Here is a 19,479-nt window from a genome sequence, read left to right as displayed (position 1 = left end):
CGCATCCCTCATATTCTCATACTACACCCACACAAATACAAAAAACGAAATAAAGTTAAGCAAAAGACAGAGAAGCAATTTATCAAAATTCCCAAAGCTCATTGTGTAAATTTAATCTTAGCAATGACCATTATTATTCTCATATTAGCTAAAGGCCTTTTACTATGACAGGTAGCAAGGTGTGACTCTCTTATAAAAGGGACTAAGATAAAAGTGACCACGAAGAGCTGGCCATAGTTTGCTGGCTCAGACAAAACGGAAACTGTGGTTTGCCTCAAACTATGCCTGGGAGTGGGAAGAATAACAGAAGGTGTGGTCCCAAGGCTTCTCATTGCTTATCCACACGGCTTGGCATTATGTCTGAACCACTCAAATACATTCAAAGCTAGCGAGTTTCACAGCTGAGCATAGATCTGAGTCCAGGCTTTGAGAGATTTTGGTCCATGTTCTAACCACTGCACGACACCAGCTTTTAATGCACATTTTTTCCCTCCGTAGCTGCATCTGTGTTGTTTACAACCAAGGATAACACTTCAGGCGTCTGACGAAAGTCCTCCTGAATCATGGCACGATAATAGACCAGAAAATGATCTTTATTCTTATTTTACTCACTTGGGATTTGTCACAGTTTGATCTCTCAGAAAAGTGAAATAGTTGGAGATATTTCTGTCGTAAGGCAGCCACCCATGAGTTCCAATGACGCAGTTCTGACTCACTGTTACCTTCAGAAGAATGTGCAGTGGGAGAAAGCAGAGAAACGATCAATGATTAAAGCAGTGCGTCTAATTAGCTACATTTACACAACGATCAATATCAAGGAGGAGAACAGCTGATTTTCCTTCTCTTCTTCCCCCCCACTCCCCCCCTTGTTTAGATTGTAGTGGTAGTAGCAGTAATAATAATAATAATAGTAGTAGTAATAATGATAATAATAATAATAGTAGTAGTAATAATGATAATAATAATAATAATAATAATATGAGGGTAGAGATGCATGTTTACTGCCATTTACTAGGCATTGTAATAATAATCTCATTTACTTGAAGAGAGTGAAAGTGCTTCAGACCACGGCAAAATAAGCTCAATAGAAAGAACACTCCATGTTAGTCTGTGGTTTTTCACAGTTATACAGGGCAACATCATCATCATCATCATCATTATTATTATTATTATTATTATTATTATTATTAATTATATACTGCCCTATACCTGGGGGGTCTCAGGGCAGTTCATAAAATAAAATCAAGATATAAAACCACAAAATACATAATAAAAATAAAACAACAACCCAACAGCCCCCACCCCAAATAAAGAAGCACACTCTAAAAGGGCATAGGATGTCAATTAGAACAAGCAAAGGCCTGGTGAAAAAGGAATGTTTTTGCCTGGCGCCTAAAAGTGTATAATGAAGGTGCCAGGTGAACATCCCTAGGGAGATAATTCTACAGGTGGGGAGCCACTGCAGAGAAGGCCCTGTTCTCGTGTTGCCACCCTCCGGACCTCTTGAGGAGGAGGTACACGAAGGAAGGCCTCAGAAGATGATCTCAGCATCCAGGTAGGTTCATATGGAAAGAGGATGTTCTTGAGGTATTACGGTCCTGAGCCGTTTAAGGCTTAAGAGCATAAAAATCACTATCAAGCTCACTTGATAATTCCAAACAACAACAACACTCTTTGTCACATCCTACTCACCAAAATCTCTGGGCTCCCTTGTGACATGAAAGAACGTGACTGATTCCTGGGGACAATGGACTTAACAATAGGTATCCCATCGCTGATCCCCTAAGAGAGAGGAGTGGGTGGATGGAAAAAATAATAATTACAGTTGGCAACAGTTGGATGAGATTGGGCAGACAGTATTTGGCAAAGCTCCCCGTGATATCAACAAGTTGTGCAAATCCTCTTGGCGCAGCAGTCTCCAACATTTTAAGAGCAAGGGTCAACCTTTATCCCAACCATGCAATTGGGGATCCACGCCCTCATTCCCCTCCCCCTCCTGCTTGTAGGGTTGCTGTTGAGATCCACTTCGGGTCAGACTGCATCCCAGTAATAGCTGGGATGGGAAATTGTCTGCCCTGCAGATACTGCTAGACTACACTCCCATCATCGCTGAATAATGGGGTCATGCTGGCTGGGAGTTGGGAATCTGGCTGCAGGTTTCTGACTCACCAGTCGAAAACCAGTGTCTTGGCCTCATGTACCCTAAAGGCACAGGGCAAGGAAGTGTAGGAAAGGTATGCTCCTCAACAGTGTTATTCTCCTTGCCACTCCATCCCAAATATGTGCATATGAGATAATTACTGGGTATCTTCTTCTTTGTAGCCGAGTAAGATTGTCTTTTGTCTTCCATGAACACGGTTTTAACCAGGCATAGGCAAACTCGGCCCTCCATATGTTTTTTGAGACTACAATTCCCATCATCCCTGGCCACTGGTCCTGTTAGCTAGGGATGATGGGAGTTGTAGTCCCAAAACATCTGCAGGGCAGAGTTTGCTATGCCTGGTTTTAACAGTGAGTCCATAAGTGACTGCGGAGGCCAATTCTAGATCCACATGTCCTTCCACAGTGGGGACATAGGTTTCCAGGCGGGAGTTGATCACGGTGAGGGTTTGCCAAGCGTGCCTTCCTCTTAGCACATTTCTGCCTTGCGTTCTGAGTTCGAGTGTCTTCAAAGTCCATGACACCTTTGGTAAAGGCTGTTCTCCAACGGGAGCGCTCGCAGGCCAGTGTTTCCCAGTTCTCTGTGTTTATACTACATTTTTCTTTAGATTTGCCTTGAGAGTGTCTTTAAACCTCTTTTGTTGACCACCAACATTATGCTTTCCATTTTTAAGTTCGGAATAGAGTAGTTGCTTTGGAAGACGATCATCAGGCATCCACACAACATGACCAGTCCAACAAAGTTGATGTTGAAGAACCATTGCACTGTTAATCGCCTTGCAAGAAGGCATGGTGGGTGAAAAAAGGTCAGGACTAACACTCATTGATTTTGTAGAACAGTGCCAGGGACCCATGCCAATCTTATAAGAGACCAGCCCTAGACTTTTGAATACACTGCATGCATCACAGACAGGTAACCTAAGCCTTGCAATGAGCAAGACAGGCGGAACGGCTGCAGATATTGGCCTAGCTAGAAAGAACCCCGTTGTTTTCAAGCCGACTCTCTCTAAATTCATGTTTATGCAATGTTGTCAAGATGTTACCTCAATGAAGAATGACTTCAATTCAGGGAGATGTTGGAACAGGTGAAATGCGGCGTTTTCATTTCTGGTCTGCTTCTGCACCACTTCCGCCGCAGACAGTCTCGCAGGATGCGGCTCCTGGGTAAAACATAAATAGCAGGGAAAGTCGTAATTGTGGAAGCCTTCTTCAAACCTGGCAACGAAGTTACTAGGAATTTAGGCATGCCTAACCATGCACAGGGGAAGGGGAAGAAATGGAGGCAGTGAGAGATTTTACTTTCTTAGGCGCCATGATCACTGCAGATGGTGACAGCAGCCACAAAATTAAAAGACGCCAGCTTCTTGGGAGAAAAGCAATGACAAACCTAGACAGCATCTTAAAAAGCAGAGACATCACCTTGCCAACAAAGGTCCGTATAGTAAAAGCTATGGCTTTCCCAGTAGTGATGTATGGAAGTGAGAGCTGGACCATAAAGAAGGCTGATCACCAAAGAATTGATGCTTTTGAATTGTGCTGGAGGAGACTCTTGAGAGTCCCATGGACTGCAAGAAGATCAAACCTCTCCATTCTGAAGGAAATCAGCCCTGAGTGCTCACTGGAAGGACAGATCGTGAAGCTGAGGCTCCAATACTTTGGCCACCTCATGGGAAGAGAAGACTCCCTGGAAAAGACCCTGATGTTGGGAAAGATGGAGGGCACAAGGAGAAGGGGACGACTGAGGACGAGATGGTTGGACAGTGTTCTCGAAGCTACCAGCCTGAGTTTGATCAAACTGCGGGAGGCAGTGGAAGGCAGAAGTGCCTGGCGTGCTCTGGTCCATGGGGTCACGAAGAGTCGGACACGACTAAACGACTAAACAACAACAAACCATGCACAATTATCGGGCAAGCACATTTTGCAAGGAGCCTAGGAGAACAACTTAGAAAATCCAGTACAAAGATAGTAGGGCGAAACATATACACTCACACGGGGCTCTCTAGCCAAATTTAAGTTTTCAACTCTGCATATTTATTTGTTTTTCTAGATTTACAGCCCACATTTCTCCCGCCGTGGAACTCAAGGTGGTGACCGTGTGGTTCCCAGGCACAGACCAGAGCTAGACCAACTTAATTTTGACAAGACAGAGGGCTTTGGACCACACACACACACACACACACACACACACACACACACCAGAAACAATATATTATCCCCCTCTCTTCCCCTCCACCCACAGCATATCCCAAAGGAGTGTTTCAGTGCAGGAAATAGCCTGGACAGCAAACCTGTGTTCTCTATTGCTGCCAAAGGACTTACCTTGAGTAGCTGACAAGGTGTTTGTCCAAAATTATTAATCATCCCCTCTAAAGCTTTCCTTTCTTTCTCGTCGGTCAAGGCATCGAGATCTACAGCTCCTGGGACGACAGTAAACAAATCAGCACAGCACACCCCATTCATTTCATTACACAATTTAGGCACAAGGTCTTTCTCCTAATTTATCTGTTACTGGGAGGCATGTAGTTGCTGCCTCCTTTGCAACTGCTCCCATGATGCTGCTTCGTAAGAGATGGAGGCCTTTGTATTAGAGGTTACTGCCCACACACTTCTGCGCTTTTATGCTTGTTGTGGTTGCACTTCTTACTGTTTATAGTTTTCCCCCGGAGGCAGAGAACAAGAACAGGAGTCATACTCAAATTCTCCAGTCAAGAGCTTCTTTATTGCTTGACTGGTTGCGCAAGGGTCATTCCACATCAAATCAACGCAAAAAACAAGAGTTTCGCCACCCACCGCCTCGGATTTTGATGAAACTTGGTGTACACCCTTCCCTTATGGTTGGAAAAAAACACACTCTTAAATTTCCCCCCTCTATCTCAAACAGTTTTAATTTTATAGCACTTCAAGGTTTCGTGAAATCTGTGTTTCTGTTCCTCTTGAGAAGACATAAGAGACCCATAAATTTTATTCTTTGTTGAGAAAGAGCATGTCTTTGCAATAATTTTCACCATCAAAAACCTTTGATTCCGTCATGCCCTCACACTGAAAATTTAGGTTTTCTAAACCTCCTTTTTCCACCAAAAAAAACTACATTTATACATTTTTTTAGGCATTTATAAAAAAAATTGAGTGTTGGTGTATTTTTCCCTGAAATGCTCATCATGTTATTGAGCTCTGTGTAAAATTTCAAAGAGATCTGATCATTGGTTATGGAGAATAAATATAAAATGCACACCAGGCCGAGGATCTCAAGAGGGACAGAAACACAGATTTCACGAAACTTTGAAGTGCTATAAAATAAAAACCGTTTGAGATAGAGGGGGAAAATTTAAGGGGGGTTCTTTCAACCATAAGGGAAGGGTGTACACCAAGTTTCATCAAAATCCGAGACGGTGGGTGGCACGACCGCGTTGAACTGACCCACAAGCATTTCTGTTACTTTTATATACAAGCTATTTGCATTCCTTCTTTATCTCTCCAGCACAGTATAATCTCAGTCCAGTAACTGACAATCCTGACACAGCAAAACCCACAGCATCAGCAGCACACATTGTCTTACTTCCAACCTTGTTGTCAGTGTGCGTGCTGACAGTGTGTGTGTGCACATGTGCTTTCCTTGTGCAGAAATTGCAGCCTGCAACTTTCTCCCTTTATTTTCACCTCCAGCTGACACCAGACAAGCAGAGAATACCACTCTTACACACTAAAGAAAATTCTGAAACCCTCTTTAAAGCTTCCAGGAACTTTTATCTGTTTCTTAAAGAATGTTTTCCTAACACTTTGCCTCCCCCCACCCTACCCTACCTCGATGTTGCAGCTCAATGGGAATTAGCCATATGAGGCAGAAATCAGCAAGGTGCAATAATTTTGCCATGTAAATCACATATAACTCCTTCCCACATGATTCAAGAGTAACGTATAGCTTGGAGAAGGCTGATCGCCGAAGAATTGATGCTTTTGAATTATGGTGCTGGAGGAGACTCTTGAGAGTCCCATGGACAGCAAGAAGATCAAACCTATCCATTCGGAAGGAAATCAGCGCTGAGTGCTCACTGGAAGGGCAGATCCTGAAGCTGAGGCTCCAATACTTTGGCCACCTCATGAGAAGAGAAGACTCCCTGGAAAAGACCCTGATGTTGGGAAAGATGGAGGGCACAAGGAGAAGGGGATGGGAGAGGACGAGATGGTTGGACAGTGTTCTCGAAGCTAGCAGCATGAGTTTGACCAAACTGCGGGAGGCAGTGGAAGACAGAAGTGCCTGGCGTGCTCTGGTCCAGGGGGCACGAAGAGTCAGACACGATTAAACAACAACAACGTAGCTTGGTACCTTCGTAAGTACAGTAATAGAACACATTCATGGCCTCCACCGCAGCTGGCCCTCTCTGTTTGTAGCCAAAAATCAGATCTATCCACTCATGGAGATGAGCAGAGACGTACTCCGACTCCTAGGACAGACCGAGAGAATGGGTTTCAGCACTCGCAGGAAAAGTGGCGGCGAAGGGCGCTGCAAAGTATTGTACATGCAAATAAAACGGTAGCAACAAAACGTACAGCTTAAGCCTTGTGGGCAGCATGTGCTATATGCATTTTTGACATGCCACTGAACCCAGAGGGCAATAGCTCACCAAAGCTTTCCTGTGTTTAAAAATGAAGTCCTCTGGTGACTGTGCCCATTTTGGGAGGAGAACATCATTCACGACTTCTTTCGAGATCTGCAGCTGACCCAAGCTGAAATCTGTAGAGCCGCAATGAAGACAATTAGGTTGCTATTAACCATGCAAAACAAACAAACAACAACTTATTATTTATACCCCGCCCATCTGGCTGGGTTTCCCCAGCCACTGTGGGCGGCTTCCAACCGAATATTAAAAATAATACAGCATCAAACATTAAAAACTTCCCTAAACAGGGGCGTCTTCAGTTGTCTTTTAAAAGTAAAATAGTTGCTTATTGCCTTGACATCTGCTAGGAGGGCGTTCCACAGGGCAGGCACCACTACCAAGAAGGCCCTCTGCCTGGTTCCCTGTAACTTCACTTCTTGCAGCGAGGGAACTGCCAGAAGGCCCTCGGCACTGGACCTCAGTGTCCAGGCTGAACGATGGCAGTGGAGACGCTCCTTCAGGTGTACTGGACCAAAGGTCAGCACCAACACTTTGAATTGTGCTTGGAAACGATAAATGAAGCATTTATCAGGAGTTTTTAAAAGTCCATATGGAAGGGAAGTGAGAGCACACAAAAACCGCTGCTTAGGTAAATGATTACCGTATTTTTCGCTCTATAAGACGTACCAGACCACAAGACACACCTAGTTTTTGGAGGAGGAAAGCAAGAAAAAAAATATTCTGAATCTCAGAAGCCAGAACAGCAAGAGGGATCGCTGCACAGTGAAAGCAGCAATCCCTCTTGCTGTTCTGGCTTCTGGGATAGCTGCGCAGCCTGCATTCGCTCCATAAGACGCACACACATTCCCCCTTACTTTTTAAGAGGGAAAAAGTGAGTCTTACAGAGCAAAAAATATGGTACTTTGTCACAGAAATGGATTTCAGAAACAGTTATACAACAAAATATATCAGGAATGAGGAACCTGGGAGCTGGAGTCCCAACATCTGTGAGGCATCGGTTTCCCCACCTTTGGAATACATTAAAAAAGCAGTAATTTGGCTAAAAACAACTCCCACGTTTATTAGCGGTATGTGAATTTCTATGTGCCCTGCAACTAGGGGATCAAAATTTCAGCCAAGCACTTTACTTAGAATAGTTAACTACAACCAGGCAGCTTCTCCTCAGGGAAACACACAGCCAGAAAAACATTCCGCTACTTACTATTTTGATTCTCTAAGAACTCTGGAAAGTAGAAGAATTCTGGGATGAGCTCTTTCACATCGTTGGGGTTCTCCATGAGAGCTTGCCAGGTAGCAGGAATGGAATGAAACTGCCGATCCGCACAGTCAAATCTGTGGGTTAGAGAACGCATGGGACATGTGCCCTGAGAAATCTCTGAACGCAATCCAAGGCGCAAGTACTATCAATGCAAACGCCGGGATTCTGCTTAAACAGCACAGCTGTCTGCATTCCTTTGACAGCTTAAATGGCCCAATCCTACCATACGTGGTCCGCAAAGGTGTTATTAAACCCAAGAGCCCGTACAGAGTCCTTATGTGGGTTCTCTATCTATAGGAGAAAATAACAGAGGGCAACCAGAGAATACAGTGGTACCACGGGTTACATACGCTTCAGCTTACAGACTCCGCTAACCCAGAAATAATACCTCGGGTTAAGAACTTTGCTTCAGGATGAGAACAGAAATCGTGCTCCGGCGGCACGGCAGCAGTGGGAGGCCCCATTAGCTAAAGTGGTGCTTCAGGTTAAGAACAGACCTCCGGAATGAACTAAGTACTTAACCCGAGGTACCACCGTATTCATCATCATCATCAAACTTTTATTAGCATCACTTACAAACATTCAGAATGAATAGGCCAGGGTGATCTCGTGGCCATTTCAACAGTACAGTCATTTGCCAAAGGGATTCTATTTCAGCAGAGAATATTGGGAAGCAAAGCAGCTAGTAAGCCTGATCTTTACTGAACTGTTGCAACAGGGGCCCCCACTCATGGAGGGAGGAGAGGAACCCAGAACAATAGTCTGAAAAACCCTTATACAGGCTTTTGAAATTGACCACCCTGTAGCTCAAGACCACCCCCAATACATCATACATACATCACAGAAGGGGCAGTCTACAGCAGAATCCTGTCTGGTAGGAAACCTGTTAATGAGTTTACCTGGGCAGCCTGGCCATTCTTTTGTGATGATAAATACTTAATTCCTGAGTCCAGGTCACAGGCTCACCCTATTCATACACAAATGTGCCCTTAAGGCAGGATTTGTGAGCACAGAGACAATGGGGAGGCTTTTCCCAATTCCATCCAAACTGCAGAGGAATATTTGAGGTCACTGAACTGTTTCAGACGTGCGGTTAATATATTTATGTATGTGTTTGCCTGGCACGTTTATGAACATTTATTTTATACAGTCATACCTCGGGTTACAGAAGCTTTAGGTTGCATTTTTTCGGGTTACGGACCCGCCGAAACCTGGAAGTTCTGGTCTATTTTTTGGGAATCCTGCAACGTGTTTAAGTTTTTACTCTGCTAACTATACGTCACAGTTCTGCTCTGGATCAATACTTTGTAGAATTCCATTACAAAATATGCCAGACACGTGTGTAGTGATCAGGTGGGATTGCTATGAGGAATTATAACAAATATAGAGTAAGCCATCTGTGTCAGCAATGAAAACATTGCGTTGACTGGGTTTAAACTATTTTTATATGATTCTTGGTCAATCCACACCTCTGTATCCCTGTTCCATTTCTCTTTCTTCACAATTCACGTACCCACTTAGACAGGCAGGCGTCCTGGGTCATTAAAGACAGTGGGCAGTTTCTTTGCTGTAGCTTTTCTGATATGTTAATCTTAGGATGTTAATCTTAGGGCCAGGAAACAGATCTCACCTGAAGGTGATAATGATCGCTGTCTTCCTGGCCATCCTTCTTATCATGCATTTTGCTTGTTTATGACCTCAGGGGTTGCCAAATGCACTCCTTTGCAGTTCTGTTCTTTGTTTACCCCAGAAATATTTGTGCTTAATTAGTTTTGGTAGTTTAACTTTGTCCCCACGTGGGGTTTGTTGCAATGCTCAGAAGAAATCTGTTTGGTTCTTACAAACACTCTGTAAAAAGTTCTTTTGTGAATAAAACGACCTGGGCCAGAAGGGTTGAGAGGCAGACATTATTATACGCACCCTTCCCAGAGTCTTGCTGGTTCAAGCCTCTGTGTGTATTCTTATTAATCAGAGTTGAATCCTTCCTTTACTTTGGGAACGCCTCAATGTGCTCTCCAGAGAGAGGAGGGTTCATCCTTAACCGAGACAGCAAGGATGGAGATGTTTCCGACTGATTCGTGTCATACTCCTACCTGCCACTCTGAAGCTGAATGTGCAATGTGGTGAAAGGCTCTACCCGGATGAGATAATGCATGACTCCAGCTGCGTTGGAATAGTGAGTGCCGTAGTGGAACTTGTCGACAATTCCAAGAGGGTCTTCAAAGTTCTCATATCTTTAAAAGAGAGAGAGAGACTATAGGGGTTCCATAGCTGAATTCTCTCACTAATTGAATCAAATGCTCATTGCTGGTATATGAACATTTCAGGATTCCCACCCCCCCAACCAAGATGTCATTCTGTTACCCGTTAGCACCTGTGATATTAAAAACACTCTTCCTCCAAAAATGTTTGGGAAACGGCATTATCACAGGGTGTTGCAACTATGCCCACTTTAGAACACGGGGGGAAATACAGAGCAACACACATATTTTGGGGAGAGCAAGCATGCGGGTGGCGCTGTGGGTTAAACCACAGAGCTGTACGACGGCTCCCTCGGCCAATAAAGCAAGATGACCGCCACAACCTCAGAGTCGGTCACAACTGGACCTAATGATCAGGGGTTCCTTTACCTTTACCTAAGATGAGCTAGTCAAACAGTGCGCAGATCAATTTAACTTGAGATTTACAGCAGGTTCTTCTGAAGCCATCGTTCAGGAGTCCTTAGGTATATATACCTGCCACATTCAGATGTAATGACAAACCGTGGTTGGCACTTACTATGGTTTGTATGAAGGAAGCCAATTTCAAACTATGTGGTTAAGCAAAGCCAGTAGTAGCAAGAGCTTTCAAGATCACCTGGGGTGGACTGAAATCCAAAGCATTTTGAATGATCTGAGAGGCCGTGCGCCTCCTCTACCGGCTCTACAATGCCACCTGCCAAGTTTCTGAAAAGCGCTGTGGGTTAAACCACAGAGCCTAGGACCTGCCGATCAGAAGGTCGGTGGTTTGAATCCCCGCGACGGGGTGAGCTCCCGTTGCTCGGTCCCAGCTCCTGCCAACCTAGCAGTTCGAAAGCACGTCAAAGTGCAAATAGATAAATAGGTACCGCTCTGGCAGGAAGGTAAACGGCGTTTCCGTGTGCTGCTCTGGTTTGCCAGAAGTGGCTTCGTCATACTGGCCACATGACCCGGAAGCTGTACGCCGGCTCCCTCGGCCAATAAAGCGAGATGAGTGCCGCAACCCCAGAGTCGGTCACGACTGGACCTAATGGTCAGGGGTCCCTTTACCTTTACCTTACTATGGCTGTACACAGCACAAAGTCTCAATAATGAACCATGGTTATTTTCTTTACCATGGTTATTTGTCAATACAATCAATATGGTACCTTGGTTCCTGAACGGCTTAGCTCCTGAATGTTGCAAACCCAGAAGTGTTCCAGTTTGCAAATGTTTTTTGGAAGCCAAACATCCATTTCGGCTGTTGGCATGGTTTCCAGGGCCAATCGGCCAATCAGAAGCCGCACCTTGGTTTGCGAACGTTTCAGAAGTCAAACAGACTCCACAACAGATTGAGTTCGGGAACCAAGGTACAGTGGTATCTCGGGTGCCAAACGCAATCTGTTCTGGAAGACTGTTCAACTTTCAAAACGTCCGACAACCGAGGCGCAATGGGCGGTCAGCAAATTCCATTGAGAAAATGGAGAAACGCGTCTCGGAAGCTGCTAGACTTCCGAGGCACATTTGAAAACGGAAGCGTTCACTCCCGGGTTTTTGGTGTTCGGGTTCCGAATTATTTCAAGGTTCCACAGTATAGCTATTCCTGCTCTCCCCACCACCACTGCCCCGCCCATAGCTTCAAGTATTGCTTCCTTCCTTGCTGGTTTGGGCCATGTGTGTCTCAAAATGCTGTTAACAACTAAACTCGCATCTATTGATTCCCACCTACGTTTACCGTATTTTTCGCTCTATTGGACGCAGTTTTTCCCCTCCAAAAATTGAGGGGAAATGTGTGTGCGTCCTATGGAGCGAATGCAGGCTTGTGCCATCCGGCAGGGAGAGGCTGCACAGGGCTATGGCTTCTTTAGCTCCACACAGCCTCTCCCAGTAGGGAGAGATTGCGCGGGGCTAAAGAGGAAGCCAAAGCAGTGAGCGGGATCCATCCCGCTGGCTGCCTTGGCTTGTTCCATAGCTGCGCGCAACCCCTCCAGCAGGGAGAGGTTGTGCGCAGTCTGTACGCTGCTCTTTGGGGCTGGGGGGGGGGAAGATCGTTTTTATTGATTTCCCAGTCTAAAAACTAGGTGCTCCTATGGTCCAGTGCGCCCTATGGTGCGAAAAATACGGTAGCTTCCGTAAATTTCTTTACCACCATTTGAATCAACAGCATCATTGTCAGATGAAACATAGAATAGGAAGGTAAACATACTAAGAGCTCCCCCCCCCAAAAAAAAACCCCAGTAAGAATGCAAATACAACTAAATACTTTGGTCATTTTAAATGAAATACAGTACCTTTCCAGTACAGCCTTGGCGTTCTTTTCATTCGCCACGCCAATGGGCTTGGACAGATCCCTGAACACAGCCGGGTTATTGAGATCCAATTCTTCTGAAGTATAATCCTGTAGGACCCATGGAAACTTGAATGGGGGAAGACAAAACAGGTTTCAGATCTGACATCTCTTCTCCCCACAAATGTAAATACTGAATTCTATTCTGAAAAGAAGACACTGGATGGGGAGGAAACTTACTACAGGATACTGCGCAAGGTCATTATAGGTTCGTCCTGCCATTGTGTTTAATTGAATGAGGTAGTCAAAGTTGGATATCTCTCTGTTCACCCATTTCTACAAATAAAAGAAAACGAAAAATCGAAGCTGTTAATGAGCATCGCGGTTAGGCCACACATCTTGCCAGCATCTGAATGAACCAAACAACATATCTTCAGGTGACAAAATTAAGGGGGAAATTCAAGTTTACACGTTTATTTATTTTGGACTTTTATCCCGCCCTAACACAATGGCTCAAAGTCTCTTAAAATTGTAAACAAAACCATAAGGCTTTCATTGGAATTCCTTCCGGTTCTGTACCGTTACCGGCCATCTGGAGTAGGCATGTGTTACCGCAGGCTTCCTCAACCTCGGCCCTCCAAATGTTTTGAGACTACAATCCCCACCATCCCTGACCACTGGTCCTGCTAGCTAGGGATCATGGGAATTGCAGGCCGAAAACATCTGGAGGGCTGAGGTTGAGGAAGCCTGGGTTACCGTTTGACAGTGATGGCTTTCCTCGAGGGAACCCTGGGCATTCCTGGTTCTAGGAAGTCCATTAGGAATTTCTAGGAAAGAGACACCGGTCCACCTTACAAGTGCTCAAAGAGCAGGAGTGCTGGTGGGTCCATATGACAAGTGATTAACCGATAAAGTTCATGTGCAAGCTTCCCTGTCGTGTTTATGTGCAGTGTGCAATGTGCTTGCTGCATCCAAATCAGACATTTTGTGTCTGACGTAGCTAACCAAACATCAGCAGGATGGGGAAAAAACCCAGCCGTATCTGGAAATGGGAACTCCATCTTTTACACACCACAAATTAGGGCTTATTGTATTACACTTTGCCAACAGGCTTTTCTTAATAGAGGGCTCAGAAGGTGGAGTTTGCCTTTTGTATATTTACCGTATTTTTCGCTCTATAGGATGCACTTTCTCCCCTCCAAAAATTAAGGGGAAATGTGTGTGCGTCCTATGGAGCGAATGCAGGCTCCCTGGCTTCAGCGATAGCAACGCAAAGCCTCAAAAGCCTGCGCTCCAGAGGCTTCGCGTTGCTTTCGCTGAAGCCAGGAGAGTCTGGTCTTTGAGGCTGGTGGTGGGGGAAAGCAGCGCTTCCATATGACAGTGCTTCCCCCCACCGCCAGCCCCACAGGCTCGGGGGGCAGCAGGAAGGCGCGCGATGCCTTCGCGCTACTCCCCTACCTGGTGTTGAGGCTGGCGGTGGGGGAATTCCCCCACCTCCTAGAAAGGCCGTCAGGAGCCACACAGCCTTTAAAGAGCGTGCCACTCTTGGGGGGTTTTCCCCAAGGAGGGAGAAGGGATTGACTGGCCGAGTCAGTCCCTTCTCCCTCCTGTGGGCTTTTGCGGGAGATGGGGGAATTCCCCCACCTCCCACAATAGCAGGGAGAAGGTCTGGGAGAAGTGTACAGGCTGCGTGCAGCCTGTCCGCTGCTCCCAGAGCTGGAGGTGGGGAAATCATATTTTTTCCCTTGATTTCCCCCTCTGAAAACTAGGTGCGCCCTATGGTCAGGTGCGCCCTATGGAGCGAAAAATACGATATTTTACGTATTTTTACAGCACATTGCAACTCAAAAGTGGTTTGCAAGAAGTATTATTATGTCAGCAGAGCAGACTACTGGGGATGTTGTATAAAGCAGGGATGAGGAACCTGTGACCTGCCAGCGATTTGTTGGACTACGATTCCCATCAGCCCCCAAAGCACAGCCAGTGTTCAGGGCTTATGGGATCTGTAGTCCAGCGGCCAATGGAAGGCCACAGGTTCCCCATCCCTGATATAAAACAAAATGGTTTTTTTCCTGAGTTCTGAAGCTAGGAAATTACTGGGAGAGAGAACGGTTAGGTTCCGGGCTTTTTAAAAGGGCTGGAGGAAGCTACCCAGATTCTACCCTACTACAGAACAACAATTAAATAAAAAAAAATTCCCAAGCCACTCCTGGCAACATCTTCTCACCTGGGTCAGTCCAGATGCTTTAAATAATTCTTGTGGAGATCTTGTCCCACTAATATTTGGAGAACACAGAGACAGAATTCGGCTGTACACTTTATTTCTTGCCTATAACAGAGTACAGTAGATTAATTAATCCAAGAAAATGCCAAATAAGCATTCTGGAAAGAATGTAATTTTCCCCTTACTGTTTCCTCCCACCCCACACATGAATTTAATGACTGTTGAATCAAATATTATCCCTCCTGCTTTCTAGAAAATTAACTTTTTATGTCTACTCAATCCAACTCAGAGCAGATCCATTGAAATCATTGGACTAATTACTTGAGTCCATCGATTTCAATGGGTCCAGTCTGAATATGTCTAATGCTGAATATCACCCATTAATCTTCTACGTCTGGTTAGACAATAGTCTTTTTCAAGGGCCAGTCCAATGAATTTGCTTTAGAAGCCTGCTGCTTTTAACAGCTTAACAATGAAACCACGCCTTTGATTTCCCCTTTAGCACTTTATCAAAGAATTATGTACATCGCAAAAGTGATTCTCAAACATTCAGAGTAATAAAAAACAAGTTACACAAAAAGACAAATCTTTACTCTCTTATGCTACGATGGAATGCCGATTTCAGTAGGTTTATAGTTACTTTTTTTCAAAGAGCTGGATTTTTGTGATAAAAAGATTCTCTGGGCAAATCAACAAATAGTGCAGGATATCCTCAACCAGTCAGGAATGTTTACATTGTACAGGTGAGTTGACCCTGTTCATCTTTTTACCATGCAGCAACTGCTAGAGGTCACCTGGTTACAAATTTCACCCTTTAAGAAGACATACCTCCTTTTTAAAGTTCAGGAAGTAATTGGTCTGGTCAACGAAGAAGATCTCCAGAGCTGACCTCCTCAAGTTATAGCGACGCAAATGAATCTCTCGAATCTGAGAAAGAGGCCATTTGAAATCAAAACCTATACCTGGAAAGAAGAGATGGTCATTGTGAAATATGTTGAACGGGCATATAACTTATTGTCCCAGTACGTTTCCGAGCACAATTCAAAGTGTTGGTGGTGACGTGACCTTTAAAGCCCTAAACGGCCTCAGCACAGTATACCTGAAGAAGCGTCTCCACCCCCATCGTTCTGCCCGGACACTGAGGTCCAGCTCCGAGGGCCTTCTGGTGGTTCCCTCCCTGTGAGAAGTGAGGTTACAGGGAACCTGTAAAGAGGGCCTTCTCAGTACTGGCGCCTGTCCTGTGGAACGCCCTCCCATCAGATGTCAAGGAAATAAACAACTACCGTATTTTTCGCTCTATAACACGCACCTGACCATAACACGCACATCGTTTTTAGAGGAGGAAAACAAGGGAAAAAATATTCTGAATGAAACAGTGGACGTATCATTTTTGTGCTTCATGCTGTGGCCACAGACATGTGATCTGATGGTGAATTTGGGATGACCCAATGCAAAAATCCTGAGAATCCCTGTGGATCCATGCTTTGTAACCACGTTTTTGCACCATTGCAGCCCCAGGCAACAGTGGGTGCGTGATTTTTGGGGGGCAGGCTGTAGCCATGGACATGCTATGTGCTCTGATGGTGAATTTTGGCTGACCCAATGCAAAGATCCTGAGGATCCATGTGGATCCATGCTTTGTAACCACGTTTTTGCACCATTGCAGCCCCAGGCAACAGTGGGTGTGTGATTTTGGGGGGCAGGCTGTAGCCATGGACATGCTGTGTGCTCTGATGGTGAATTTGGGGTGACCCAATGCAAAGATCCTGAGGATCCATGCTTTGTAACCACATTTTAAGTGGGGAGGGAAGGAAAAACACAGAAGGCTAAGAATGCAGGAGAGGGCTATAACGTGAGGAAAGGAAGGCAAAAGTTTTCCCCCACCCACCCACACAAACCAGCCAGCGTGCTCTCTCTCTCTCTCCCTCTCCCTCTCCCTCCCATCTGCATGTTTTCCGGCTGCCTGATATATATGTATTTTTTTTAACTGCCTTGACAGAAGAAAGCATTTTAACTGCATTAAGAACTATTTAGCAGCGAAACCTAAGCTTTGCCATCCCTTAAGAGGTACAGACACTGTAATCTTCCAGATCGCATGAATTTACAGGCAAAACACTGTTTAAGGATTTCATCCTTTTAAATGGAAGAAAGCATATTTGAATGCTGTGTGTCTCCAAAAACAAAAAGCAGGAAGTCAAATCAGAATTTTAAGCCGAACCTGTAATCTCTCTTCCCTTCACAAACATTGTTCCCTCTGGAGCAGGGAGAGGATAGAAGGAAGGACGCTCTGCTTTTCCCCTCTTCTTGCCTGGAGGGGAGGGGCTTTCCCTGCTCTTTGTTCCGTTTGAGCAAACACAGTAACGAAACAGAGAGGGTGGGCAGTAAGACCCTGAGGCAGAATGCAGGAAAGCCGCCACTTCCTCTCTTCAGGCGTCCCTTCTCCCTGAAGCGCGGTTTGATTTTTGCCTGATTTTTCGGCTCCAGGGACCACACATTCGCTGCATAACACGCACAGACATTTCCCCTTCCTTTTTAGGAGAAAAAATCTGCGTGTTATAGAGCGAAAAATACGGTACCTGACGTTTAGAAGACATCTGAAGGCAGCCCTGTTTAGGGAAGTTTTTAATGACTGATGTCTTAATGTATTTTAATTTTTTTGTTGGAAGCAGCCCAGAGTGGCGGGGGAAACCCAGCCAGATGGGCGGGGTATAAATAATAAATTACAGTGGTACCTTGGTTTACGGCCATAATCCGTTCCGGAGGTCTGTTTGTAAACCGAAACAGGTTGTAACCCAAGGCGTGCTTTCACCAATGGGGCATCCAAAAAAAAGGGGTCGTAATCCAAAAAAAATTGTTTGTAAACCAAAAAAAAATTGTTTGTAATCCAAAGAAACAAAAACAGGTTGTAATCCAAAAAGAAATTGGCAAACTGGGGTGCACACTTCCGGGTTTGAATCGGTCTTAATCCAAAATGGTTGTAAACTAGGCTGCTCACAAACCAAGGTACCTCTGTTGTATTATTATTATTATTATTATTATTATTATTATTATTATTATTATGTGAAGCCACAGCAGCAGGGTTCGGTAAAACGCTTCAACCACGTTAAGCTTGCACACGCGCATACCCCTCTTGCCTACATAGGAGCATTGTCTTGGGTATCTGTAGATTTGCACATGTGACATGTACAAGTTTAATGGCACACCTCCAAGTCCCAGGCCCTGTAACAACATAACATTTCCTTATGAGCAGCGCTTCCTGGGAGGAAACTGAAAAGTGGCAAAATGCAGGAACGCACCGAGGCTTCAAGGGAAAAGAGAGCCAGTTACTTCATTCGGAGCTACAGTGCTCCTGTCTTCGAGCAGCGTAAGAAACTAAACCTTCTTGGGGACATCAAACACACATGAGGAAATGCCATGTGGGGAATATTTCGTATTGACACAGTTCAAGAAACTGCACAATTCCCATGCTTTTTACAGGAGCAGCTCTCATCGCTTCATAACCTAACGTAAGGCTTCGCAATCATCCGTATTGACGCCCTATGCAATGCAAATCTGCAGCCTGATCTCATCTGTACCAAATCCTAAGCTGACAAGTGTTATGGCTATCGGGGTGGTTGCTCGAGAGCGATCAGGCAAGATGCCTCACTGGATTTTTCAAAAACTTTATTATTGGTGCTAAAACCTTTACAAGGGACGCGCGTGGCGCTGTGGGTTAAACTACAGAGCCTAGGGTTGGAGATCAGAAGGCTGGCGGTTCGAATCCCCGCGACGGGGTGGGCTCCCGTTGCTCGGTCCCTGCTCCTGCCAACCTAGCAGTTTGAAAGCACGTCAAAGTGCAAGTAGATAAATAGGTACCGCTCTGGTGGGAAGGTAAACGGCATTTCCGTGCGCTGCTCTGGTTTGCCAGAAGCGGCTTAGTCATGCTGGCCACATGACCTGGAAGCTGTACACCGGCTCCCTCGGCCAGTAAAGCAAGATGAGCGCCGCAACCCCAGAGACGGCCACGACTGGACCTAATGGTCAGGGGTCCCTTTACCTTTACCTTAAAACCTTTACAATGCAGAACGCCTCTGTTCCATGTCTTGCTCACTCACTAGCAGAATCTGAGAGTGGGCGGTCCTTAAACTTTCCCCAGCAGAGTAGCCTCTTGACCCCCAGCCTACGCCTCCCCTCTCTGCGTGAAAGCCTACTGCGCAAGGAAGGCTTGGGTAAAGGGGGACCTCTCTCCTCCCAGCTTTGCTCAGGCAAGGTGTCCTGGCACTGCCTTGCATCCTCCGAACCCTGCACCTCCTCCCCACTAGAGGCGTGGCTTCCTTCCTCCACTGAGGAAGTGCTGCTTCCCACGATCTTTGGGGGCTCTCTGTAATCCATCCGTCTTTCCCCCCCCTCGCCCCTGAGCCGATGGCAGTTCCCTGACAACAAGCTTTTATCCCCCCCCCCCGCAAACAGAATCACCGTACTTTTCGTTCTATAAGACGCACCAGACAACAAGACACACCTAGTTTTTGGAGGAGGAAAACAAGAAAAAAAATACTCTGAATCTCAGAAGCCAGAACAGCAAGAGGGAGCGCTGCGCAGTGAAAGCAGCAATCCCTCTTGCTGTTCTGGCTTCTGGGATAGCTGCGCAGTCTGCACTTGCTCCATAAGACGCACACACATTTCCCCTTACTTTTTAGGAGGGAAAAAGTGAGTCTTATAGAGCAAAAAATACGGCA

General features: G+C 45.5%; 1 protein-coding gene across 3 annotated transcripts in view; it reads right to left on the bottom strand.

Annotated features, from left to right (window-relative positions):
* NBEAL1 (neurobeachin like 1) overlaps positions 1-19,479 on the bottom strand; it is a 137,320-nt gene that overhangs the window by 16,929 nt on the left and 100,912 nt on the right. For all 3 annotated transcript variants that reach the window (XR_014219356.1, XM_082221222.1, XM_082221223.1), the window contains 12 exons: positions 15,593-15,726; positions 14,768-14,869; positions 12,781-12,876; positions 12,545-12,669; positions 10,131-10,271; positions 7,981-8,111; positions 6,783-6,892; positions 6,485-6,602; positions 4,480-4,577; positions 3,204-3,320; positions 1,693-1,782; positions 613-722 (listed from right to left, as the gene is read on the bottom strand). Coding sequence is in view for 2 of the 3 variants with exons in the window: in XM_082221222.1 (XP_082077348.1) it covers positions 613-722; positions 1,693-1,782; positions 3,204-3,320; positions 4,480-4,577; positions 6,485-6,602; positions 6,783-6,892; positions 7,981-8,111; positions 10,131-10,271; positions 12,545-12,669; positions 12,781-12,876; positions 14,768-14,869; positions 15,593-15,726 (1,372 nt within the window). In the remaining variant the exon portion in view is untranslated. The remainder of the gene's footprint in view (positions 1-612; positions 723-1,692; positions 1,783-3,203; positions 3,321-4,479; positions 4,578-6,484; positions 6,603-6,782; positions 6,893-7,980; positions 8,112-10,130; positions 10,272-12,544; positions 12,670-12,780; positions 12,877-14,767; positions 14,870-15,592; positions 15,727-19,479) is intronic.

Source organism: Podarcis vaucheri, assembly GCF_965113315.1.
Source record: "Podarcis vaucheri genome assembly, chromosome: 1".
Taxonomy (NCBI): domain Eukaryota; kingdom Metazoa; phylum Chordata; class Lepidosauria; order Squamata; family Lacertidae; genus Podarcis; species Podarcis vaucheri.
Note: the sequence above shows the minus strand (reverse complement) of the source record. Positions and strands in the feature narration are given on the sequence as shown.